Genomic DNA, 12,092 nt, shown 5'->3' with positions numbered 1-12,092 from the left:
AATTTAATCACTAAAATATTGAGAGAAAAGTTCCTTGAATAATTAATGAATAATCCAAAATGGCAGTTCTTACTCAGATTTGTTATCAAATGCTTTTAACTGGTATTTGCTTAAGGCAGTATCTGCAGTATGTCTAGAAATCTTACTTCAAAAAAGAGAATTTTCTTGTTTTCAAATGAGATAACAAAATCAGCAGTGACTTAAATAATAATAAAAAAAACAGTTATTGATAATAATGGCATAGGTTGTCTTATACTAAAAATATAATAAAAAAATGATGCTAGCTTAATAAGTTATATCAAAAATTCTACTTTGAGATTTATAAAAATATTTAATGTTTTCAGAGAGAAGTTCAAAAGGTCATTATTATTCAAACACTCAAACGCACACACTGTTTTTACATATTTATATTTTCGTACTTATTTTTCTTTTAAGGATTTTGAGCATTGTTTACTAATGATTTTGTAATGGAAGCCACCGCATTGTTTTTTTATCTCTTCTTCTTTCTTATGCACTGTAACACATGCGTTACATAAATCAGCTTTCTCTATACTTCATCTCTTTACATTTCTGCTTCTAAGAACAGTGTTTTAGTAGCTCTGTAGCACTAACTACTCTGTCTACAGTGTAGTCCACAAATAATCTTAGTGTGCCGGCCTCTTAGTTCCAGATCTGGTCTTTAGTGTTGCTACAGAAAAACATCACTGCATTCTAGGGAAAATGGCAACACAAAGCAATTACATGAACAATTACTTACAATAAACAAAGGAAATACTAATAGACTTAATTTTGAGGCAGAAACATGTTTTTAACTCTTTTTTTCCCCATCTCAACTGGAAGTCTTTTATAGAGAGGTATAAGGAGAACTGTGTTCTGATATACAGTGGTTAAATCATTTCACTTTATTTCTGAAGGTGTAATGCAAGGTTCCTGTTTAGAAAAATGAAAAGAAAGAATGAAACAATGAAATTGAAAATACAAAAATGGAGACAATAGGATCTTTTCACCACCAACATTTCTTCTCCATCATTATAAAAGTCATTTCTCAAGAAGGACAAATGGAAATACTATTACAAACACAACTCAGCCATATTTAACATGTGTATGTTTACTGAATGGATGCAATTTTCATTACTCCTCAGCTTTCTGACACATAAATACCTTTAGCTTACATCTAATATATACGTGTTTTAGACCAACTTTATATGTAACCTAAGTTCTTATTTGACTGCGATGGCATACTGCAGATAATGCAAATATGTTACTGAAGCCTCTTGGATCAAGGCTGGCATGGCTAAAGTGCAATTTATCTATTTATTGATAGATTGATTGATTTTTGTTAATTCTTTAACCTTCCTTTCCCACACTATTATGTTAATTTATTTCACCAGTACAACCTGTCCTTTACCTCCATGGCTGGCTGTAGTCACATTGTCAGCTAAGGTGTGAGTCAGTCCAAGCTGTTATATTTGTTATGAATTTGCATGCAGTCTGAAATAAGTTAGTCACTAAATTTCCCACTCTCAGCTGGAATAATTTTCTGGTAAATATACAAATTATGCAAATATGTTAAATGTGCTTGGAAAGTCATTTTGGTTTAGTATGCTGTACTACTATGTTAAGACCATCTTCTGTAACATTGTGCATCGAACTAGCATTGTGCAGGTTATTATTCTTAACATTTTATATCATATTTAATGTAATTACTTCATTGTGTAAAACTGAATGGCATAATAATGCCCTAAATCTTGTCATTCCACAGCATTTTACAAAGTGATCTAAATGAGTACTTATACTGAGTTGTAGCATAATACAGCCCTTAATCAGTTTACCTACCTGGTTAACAAATGCTTAAATCAATCAATCAATAAATCCATAAAACATCTTTGACTAGTCTTAAGTTTTTGTTTTTCACTTAATAAGAACGTGAAACGGAGAGGCACTAAGCTGTACATAACCAAAACAGAACAGAAATATAGCAAATGGCTAGGTACAATGACCACAGAGTTTATAATATTAGATTGAGTGACAAAGGGAGCCTACCTTCCTTTGGGATAGGGATTCATTTGTTCAGTATCTCAGACTCCATTTAAGTTAACCACATCTATAAATATAATAATAATTTTCCCTTAGCATCTCTGTACTGGAAATATACATTTATTCAAGACTTCATAGTCTGTCTGATCCATGTAATGGCTAAAATGTATTCATAGACTCAGTGTAACTTCCTGGTTGACAAATGAATGAAAAAATAAAGAAAAAGTAACTAACACATAGCGCACTGCATATTAACTAAGTGAAAAATTGGTCACAAGTGAATTATTGCTAAAATCTAAAGTAAAGGTAAAACAATCTGTTATGTAAAATGTAATATTCACACTGTAATACAATTGCTTAATTGTTTTGTTTTACTTTTAGTATTGGTATAGTGATTTAGCTGTTAGCCTGTGGAATATGAACAGATCAAGCACTGAATGATTTCTGTAAGATACCATAAGTGATGAAAAAAGCAAATAATAAACACAAGCAGCTCCTCTGAAGGCTTGGCCAAGGCACCAAAGATTTTTTCAGAAACTTCTTTTTGATTGTAGGTTGCATTTATCACTGAATGATTTTTCCCTGATTAACAGTCTGGTAATCCTATACAATATTCAACTGATTTCGGTTTGCATCTAAAGCTGGATAGCATGCAGCTACCACCATTTTTTCATTTTATCTGATTTATATTTTTGTTTATGGGAAATAACATTTTTACTTACTGTATTATTTACTGTAAGTATATAAGGTGAGTTGTTAAAAGTACACTATTTCTAAAAGATCCCAGGTGGCCAAGATGTCTGTCTACAGCTCATGCAGAACTTCATTATATAGCAACAACAAAGGCTTTTAAAGACAATTTTTTTCAGTCAAAGCACTTCATGATTACAAAGAAAATATTACCTAATGGCATTTCTAGCAGTTTTGGGTGTGGATCGTAGCAAAGAAGTGTGGCCATTTATGTTCTTCTGAACATAAACATGTAGTTAAAAGAAGTAGTAATTAGTGCTTCATCAAACACAGACATGTAGCAATGTGGTTGAAGTAAAAAGTTCAAAAAATATTCAAGCTGTGTGTGGTAAATCATGCCTAACTGACATTTAAACTATATAGCAGTTATTGCCTCTGTTATTCCTTTGTAACACCTTGTATGCAGCTAACTTTCCTTGTCTGTTCTGCCTTATCAAACGTTTTATGTATACTCCTAAAACCAGCATGATGCTTTTAATTTGCTAAGCAATAAGCACACAAGCCTTTTCTAAGTGGAGATTGAGAGAACCGAATACAAGACTGCAACACAGTTACTGCCTCATGGCCCTAATGGCCTGTGCAAAACTGCCAGATATACATTTTTTTTTAGAGGGAGGAAGCATATCAAAGAACTTTAATATTGGAGCTGAAAATAAGTTACAGTAAGTGCACATCATTCAGGAAAGCAAACTAATCTGTCAGGAGGGATGTTTACTACGAAATGTGTGTCTTCAAGGAATAAAACACTGACACAAGGATATTGCAGTAAAAATAGAAAAAAAGAAATAAAACTAGTAAGAGTCATCTCTGTTATGTGATCTAATTTCCACATCATTATAGCATAAATCACGAAGAAGGACTGGGCCATAATTTTTTGCTTCTGCTGCATACTTAAATTACCAAGATTTATGGTACTCTCAGTGAGGGACTTCATTAAGCAAACTAAACAAGAACAGTAAATCACAGATTAAGACTGGGGGAAAATGCATAAGGTATTCTTTCTGCACTTTATTTTAGCTGAGTAAACATTTTACACTAACTGTAGTTAAATTCTACAATGAGTTCTTCTGTTGTAAATTCAGGCTTTCTGATCTGAATCTTTAAGACATTTACTTTGTAATTGGCATTAGCAATTAAAGTTGTAGTACTACAGTATCACATATGAAAAATTATAGGTCACCATGAGTGGTGAAATTTTCATTCCATTAGACCAGTATTAGGATTTGGCTATGTTGTGTGTTTTGTTGCTGCAATACATTTTACTTGTTATCCCTTATGCTTCAATTTACTTTTACATGTTTTCTTGCTGGGTTTCCATCTTCATGACAGTTATATGTCTGAAAGCATCAAGTCAGTCAATCTCAACTGAGAACAATTTTTTTCTGCGATGACCCTAGAACACTGCTTTAATTGAGCGACTTGTTCATAGCTGGACACTGTTCAAGCAAATACAACAAAATAAAATCCAGGACAACATCATGAAGAATGCTTATAACTGATAGCCTATATTTAAGTCACCTTTACAACCAAAGATCTTTAACACAATGTAATTCGGACATACTCACAGTTATATGACACATACGTCCAGGTAGCAGAATCAAACTCAGATCTTCAGTATATGAACTATCTACAGGTCAGATATGCTACCATACAAACTGACTGAATGACAAGTTAGCAGCAGTGATTTCTGTTTGATTATCTTTCAAGCTAAGAACTTAAGGGAAACCTACCTAAATATTTACTTTTTGAAACATGCACATGGGCAGTTCTTTAAATCTTATTGCCTTTTTATTCCTAACAAGTCACTTTTGTCTCACATTCAAATGCTACAGTATTCTTTAGTCGCAGTCACAGACCAAACAAGTGTTTGATGAAGTAACATTCCCAGAGACACTAATCACAGGAAAAAAGAAGTAATACACAGTACTATGCAGTATAGCATAGTATAGTATAATATAGCATTGTATTAGAGTATTAGGAACAAAAATCCACACTAACATAAACACTGAACTGAATATGTATGTGTGTACACATTCATTTAAAAAATATTTGTGTACTTAAACTTGGTGGGTGTGTGTGCATGTGTATGTGTGTGTTATACGTGTATATATACATTTATCTAGTTATATATTGTGTGCTCACACATACACATGCACACACACGTATCCACCCATTTACACACAAGGAGCCAACTCACACACACATGCAAGGCAACTCACACACATATGTTAAAAGGAAGTCAAACATGTGTAACTCTATAACTTTTGAATATGCATCCCTATTCAAGGACTGGTTGTACTTGCTGTTGTGTAACTTTTGAATGAATTGTGAATGAATGTATGCACAATGACAGCACGCATCACAGCCAGTTCTCACTGGTGATATGAAAGTGTAGCATGGTTTAGAAAGACAGAATACACAGTGAATGAACTGTTCTTATCTGAAAGTAATTAATTTCCGCTTATATCCATAGGCAACGCTAACCAAGAACTGGCTGTTGATTGATCTTTGACCTACCTGTTATCTTACTGAGACAATACAGGCAATTACAAGATGGTCCTAATAAACCTGGCAGTCAGAATTGTACATTATTAGTGCAATAGGAAGGTTCTCATTTGAAAAGGCAGATCTTTTGAGAACAGGTAGCAGGGCACTTAGTAACCTTGCAAGTGTGTCAAACAGCATTGTGTTTCCAAAAGCTGTTGCTATGACAAAAAGAGATTAGAAATGCTTTCAGATTCAAGTCATTTTGATCAGTATACCTAGTTTAGGAAATGTTAATGTGCCATCATAATCTACCTATTGACATTATGAAACAATTCACTAATAGCAAAAAGTGCACTAAATCCTGACTTTTGAGACTTTACCTACAGTATTACTTTTTGAAACATGCACATAGGCTTTGTTGTATTCATACCACAGCAGATCATTAAATCATGCCTTTTTATTCCTAACAGGTCACTTTTGTCTCACATTCAAAAAGTATTCTTTAGTTGCAGCCTTCATATTTACAAAATATACCATTCTAAATCTACAGTGGCAAAATAATTAATATAGTTCTTGTCAAAGTGGTAGAATTGTCTCTATTATTATATAACCGGTATCAACTCATTACAAAATAACATGGCCTTCTCACTACTGGCATGTCAATTTTAGATAATGCTCTGCCAAACGCACAGCAGGAAGATAAAATTGCACTCACAAAAGCCAGACACATCTTACATGTATTCATCCTGAATCATCACATTGACATCTGGAGCAAAACAATGCTCTTAAAGACTGTTATGTGTAATGCATTTCATTTTGCCCAAATGATCTCTGGATTTAATCTGAAGGGTGCTACTGCTGCATTTAAAAGAAACTTTCATAAAATTCTGATTTGTACTTTGACAAGCAAGTGATTTGTGTGTATGTGTGTGCATGTGTGTGTGTGTCTGTGCAGCTGCGTGTGCATGCATGCGCATATCTGCATGTATGTGTGTGCGTTTGTGTATGTGTGTGTACGTCTGTGTGTTTGCGTGCGTGTGTATGCAGTACATTCAGGTGAGCATTTCATTTATCATCTTCAAGTGTGCTGAAAGACTGTTGTCACAACTGCTGTGCTCATGTCATATATCAAAGCAGTATAAGATCAGCAGGGGAGAACCATATGCTTGCTACTTGGCTTTTAATGAACTTTTTAATCTGTTAATTACCCTGAAATATATGACTAAAAAGTATAATTATGACAAGAAGTGAATGAAGAAGCATCATGTTTAGTTCATTAAGGGTCCTGATATAAATAGAAGTTGCACAGATTTAGGATTATGATAAAATACAAGTAATATCCTTTAGCATACGAATAATTAGGGGTGCCAAAGCATTCCTTTCATCTACTGTCTATGAAGAAACAGCTGGTGCCCTGTAGGAGCTTTGTAATACCCTGAACCAATGCAAAGAATCATTTTAATAGTGTATGACTTACCACTACAGTAAGTCTGGATATAAAGAGAATGTGTTACTATCTTAAATAGGTCATCTTCAAAGAACAGTTTCTAGAATGTGATGGAGCAGAATTTTTTTTTATTTTATTTTATTTTATTTTTTATATTGCTTTTAGTTACTAAGTGTGTCCTTCTAGGTTTAGTCAAAAATATCATTTAAATGAAGCGCTGGGAAGACAAGCTTCAAGATACTGCACATGTTTTTGAACAGATATTCTGTAACATACATGAACAGACATCAAATAATAAACATTAACAAGCAGATATATGTTTGCTAATTAGATTGCATTCATATGAAGTAGGGGAAACTACCACCGTATAAAATATACTTAAGCATTAGCAGATGTCGAATACTGAGCATTTGAAGAGATGTACTAGTGAGTTTATGAAATAGGTAGCAGATCGTGTGATTATTACTTAGAAATTCAAAGAAAGCGGACGTAAGGCAGACATTTTAATGTTGTAGATAAGAGATGGGGTGTAAAGCAGGTTTAGAGACAATTTTATATATATGGCTATAATATGGCTTATATTAGAGGTACAAGCATAGGGAGGTGAGCAGTGTCACAGAACAATGTATACAGCTGGGAGATGCTAGCAAAACTGTTCAGGTATTGGTGAGGACTAGTTGTGAGGCATACGATTCAGAATTAAGAGAAAGGTTTTGATGATATGGCAAGTTGAAGATAACAGTGGCTGAACATTGAATGCTAATATAGTTCTTCAGCTGCACATAGATTATTATGAGAGGCAGTTTTAAAGTCAGTAGTCTTAGGAGATTGGTATGATAATGTTACAAAGGCACAGTCACCACTACTGATCAGACCACTAGGCAAACGTGTAGGAGAAGGCAGATTTCCCAACATGAGGTAGTGGCTGGGTGCCAGGAAGCTCTTACAGTGCTTGGATAACACTGTACTTTTCCACTAGCAACTGTTAAAATAGCATCATTTAGATGCTGCGTTGGTTTTAGCAAATGGTACCCATGGGAAACCACACAGAGCTAGGTAATTATACCTCCATTAAAAAAAACTGTGCAGACCACCAGAAAAAAAAAATTATAAGTATCTCCAATATACACAGCCACAACTCTCAATTACCACACCACCCTGCCGGACTGCAAGAGTTTTGGAGTACCCTCTAATTATTAAGTATTACGATTTTACCCACTGTAAATTTTGTAAAGCTGGAATAGAAACATACTTATCTATCTTAAAACCACGTTTCCCACTCTCTAGACGTGGCTTATTCTTACATCATTTGCAAGACAGCAGCTAGGCCTGTCAACACTAAACAGTTATTTTGATATAAATTACATTCAAATATCAAGAGTACTGCATTTTTTAAGACAGCACTGCAATTGGAATCAGATACCAGTATATTGTCCCATCCATACAAGAACATTAAAAAATCAGTCATTGTATGTAAAGGCATGTGCAGTTAGTGATGTTGTTTCATCCAAAACTGTCTCACACACTTTTTTATTGTAACATCTTTTGTGGTTTCATTTTGCATTTTACCTGTCATACGGCATGCCAGCTGAGTTATTACTTCCCTGTAAAACACGTTGTAAGCTGCTCAGAAAAAAATGCCGTCTATTTTAGTTGAAGCAATAACAAAATTAAATTTAGAAAATTGTACAAAGGGAAGTCAGCATCACCATGATTTATTAATGCCAGGCGTAGATCACTTTCTGGAAATGAGAAATGTGTTTATTTTTTTGTATTCACGTATTAATTTAAGATCATGCCATACACAGTAGTATCTACATTTTTCCAAATCTCCCTGTAGTAATTTCACAATAATGCATTTGGTTATTTCCTAAGGTTGGGAGACTGGGTCATAGGACTCCATTTTCACTCACAGACCCGTTAGATTAATAACAGGGGAAAGATGAGCATTGAAACTTTTACAGTGCATGTGAATAGAAAATCTTAATTGTCCTGTCCTCAATACAGAAATATAAAAAGGTAGATTCATTTTCATGTTTGCAAAAAAAATGCAAATTCCTTTGTTTTTACTGTAAAATCAAAATGTTTAAAAATTCTTCAGAGACCGTAGTTTTTTTGTATTAACTAACAGCCAGTCCTACCTGTCACCCAGTAGATTTATTTATGTATTTATTTATTTATTAATATTTGTTTACTGGGAAAGTCTGAACAGAACTCTTGTACCCCAACAGATCTTCCAGACGTTTTCTTAACAAAACTTAATACATTCTGATAGGAGGCAGTTCCTGTGCATATTAAGTAAATTGGCCAGAATGAAACTGAAAGAAAACTGTAAACAGAAATGTTCCAGTACATTTAAGGACTAAATGATTTATCAGTTATGTAAGCCTTATATTTCTGCTTATAATTCCTGAATTTTAATTTGCTTGTATACTTTATATATGACATGGTGCCTGATATATTTTCTGTTAGATTTTATATAAGCAAGATCTGAACACTTATGACTAATGGATAATAAATCAAACTAATTCATGTAGTTTATAATTTACTCTTTACAGAATAAGCTGAATTACTAAAAGATTTAATATGCTTGATGTTTGTCTTTGTGTTCAGTATACTCCTTGAAGAATCTTAAAGACCTCCACTCTATGACACCAAATTTTAAATACTACAACAAGTTGTGCAATTTTAATTTGCATTTATTTTTGTTACTGTAGTTTAGAAGTGGTGAAAATATATCCGATTTCTTTTTAGAAGGGATTTCTTCTGATATATTTTGTATAACTACTGAATGGAGTAATAGAGAATTTGGTGGCTTTCTTCATAAATGTAATAGAATTCAAAAGTAATTATACAGGCAAGTTATTGAAGACATAGCTCTGTCAAAAGTCTCATTTTCTACAGTCATAATTCATCTTTAGGCTCCTTATAAAATGTTGTATGAAAGCAAGAAGTAAGTAACAAGTAAATAAGCTTGCACCGAAAAATGTAACTCATTCCTTCATTCAGTGCAAAATCAAATGAACTTAAACTACAACTGGTGAAACAGCTATGCCTCAGTGTAACTATGGAAATATAAGCAATTTGGCTGCACATTTCAATGAAATAACATTGTTTGCATAATGAACACACACTTGTCAATGCACATTTAAATTACATTACTATTAGGCTAACTGCCCTTGCTGCACATTTTAAGTCTAGCCAATAATCCTGTTTGATAATCAAACCCTGCACTTTGTGCCTGTAAGGTAAGCATTTTAACCATTATGCCAAACCCCAAGCCCTATTTTTAATAATCATAGGTTGTTTATGCCCTTCTGACAGTAAGTAGTAGTAGCTGACACTCTTCTTTAATTGCCAGTGATGCTTTTGTGCAGAATAGTATGAGGCTATCTGCTCTTGTGGGCCATTTTAAGCCTAGTCAACATTCCTAGCCCAAAGGTAAGAATCAAACCCTGTACCTTATGCCTATGAGGTAAACACCTTGCCCATTATGCCAACTCTCATCCCAGCATTTGAAAGGTATTAATAAAGAATTATACATCTAACATACCTAGGTTGACAAAGCTCATCACCATGTCTGCATCATTTAGAAAGTTGGTGTCATGTAAGCTGGCTAAGGGCGGGCTCTGAGTTGTAAGGCGTGTTGTCCTGTATGACTGAGTTCCCAGTGGGTATGTTCGATACCTTTTACTTACTCCTCTGCTCTCCATCCTGAGATGATTTTGCAAGGTATACTCCAGATTGTCACTGCCTTCTTCATTTGTCATGGCATTGTAAAGATCCAACATAAACAGGGGGGCAGATGAAGCCTGTTTTCCCAAAGAAAATGGTCTGGGACGCTGTGGTAAACCAAGGATGGACAGAATCTCTCTCTGAATTTCCCTTCTCTCATGATTTCGCAACTTTCTATAAATGAAGCTTGAGTGCACATGATTTTGTGCAAGGCCACATTCCCCAAAGAGCAAAGGAAACCAGCCACTCCAAAGGAACCCTATGGAGAACTGCACAACCAATGTGAAGTAATGCATTCTTGTTAGTTGATTTAAGATGAGTATATGCTACTGTTTTATAATTGTATTGCAGCAGTATCCTCAGCAGCACAGAACTGTCTTAAATTTCATATTAAATATGATCCAGACCCCTTCCTGCACTCTTGCATCGGTATTCCTGTTAAATATATTCCATAAATATAGAAATCAGCTCACAGAAAACAAATTTGGTGGGTTATAATTACAGACCTGTTGCATTCATCAAAAAGGTTAAGGCTGATACATCAGCATCTACATAAATGTCGTGAGTTTCAAATAGTAAAATATCCTTTTCTTAGTGTAATATTAGTATATTTAATCCATAAATTGTCAAGTGTTTTCACTTGTTCAAATTCCCTCTGCACCTTGCCTTCTTTACAGAAGAAATAATGAAGAAATCGTAAGTCTGTCCATGCCTGTTTTAAAGCTGAGGAACACATCAGAGTCCAACATTTAGATAGTATCTTGTAGCTAAATTACCCATGGAAGGTATAGAACTTTGACACAGGTAGCTGTTGACCAAAGACATGAATATGAATTCATTACGCTGAATAATGAAGGGTCTGTATATTTATCCCAAGTTCTCCTTGTTCCCAAACAGCTGCTTCCACTGCCAGCAGGCAAATCTGACAGATCTGTACCAAACCTCATTCAGAGAGATCTGAGGCGTAATGTAAGCACAGCCCTGCTGGGAAAGAAGAGGTTTCTCATTGTAATTTGACACATACAAAGCAAGGAAAAAAAAAAAAAAACGTCTTAACCTATTACTTGCCAGATCATCTTTTCCTATACTGGTGGCTTTCCACAGTGTTTGACGCTTCCCTCTGAAGCACACATAGGCTGTATACCTTTCAGAAGTTTCTGTGATCTGGTGATAAGCATAAATACCGATGTACAGAAAGGCTTTCTGAAGTTCTTGGGTGTGGTTTTTATTCTAGGTTACTGCACCAAGGGCTACTCTAGTGCTGAATGCAATCAAGGAATGCTATTTATACATGTTATTTCTTACTTTCCATTCAGACTTATTCTGGTGTACCGCCTTGCAAATAGTTTTTAATACCATGTTGCTATTTAGCTTAGTAAAATCAAAATAACTTTTCAGACTAATATAGTTTATTAAATTATAACCAGTAATTAGAATCAAGGCAGCAGAAAAGTATTTTTTTGTTTTTTAGGCTGGAAAGAGAACAAACTTTTTTTGGAAAGCTAGGTGAGGTTGAAAAAATGACATGACCATGCTTTAGAACCTTTTTAAGAATATTTCAATGAATTTCGGCATTTTTGCTTTTCTTTTCTACAGAACAGGATAAGAAAAACACAAGACTAATTTATTAATACAA

The 12,092-nt window shown here is 34.3% G+C and overlaps 1 protein-coding gene across 1 annotated transcript in view; it reads right to left on the bottom strand.

Moving 5' to 3' along the window:
• The window catches only part of BMP5 (bone morphogenetic protein 5), a 657,822-nt gene extending 646,398 nt beyond the window's left edge, over nt 1-11,424 (bottom strand). The window contains exon 1 of the mRNA XM_044063369.1: nt 10,275-11,424. Coding sequence (XP_043919304.1) covers nt 10,275-10,752 — 478 coding nt within the window. The 5' untranslated portion in view covers nt 10,753-11,424. The remainder of the gene's footprint in view (nt 1-10,274) is intronic.
• Between the last annotated feature and the right edge of the window lie 668 nt (nt 11,425-12,092).

This window comes from Protopterus annectens, chromosome 2.part1 (assembly GCF_019279795.1).
Source record: "Protopterus annectens isolate FY-2018-M chromosome 2.part1, PAN1.0, whole genome shotgun sequence".
Taxonomy (NCBI): Eukaryota; Metazoa; Chordata; order Ceratodontiformes; family Protopteridae; genus Protopterus; species Protopterus annectens.
The sequence above is the reverse complement of the archived record's forward strand: the minus strand, read 5'-3'. Positions and strand labels throughout refer to the sequence as shown.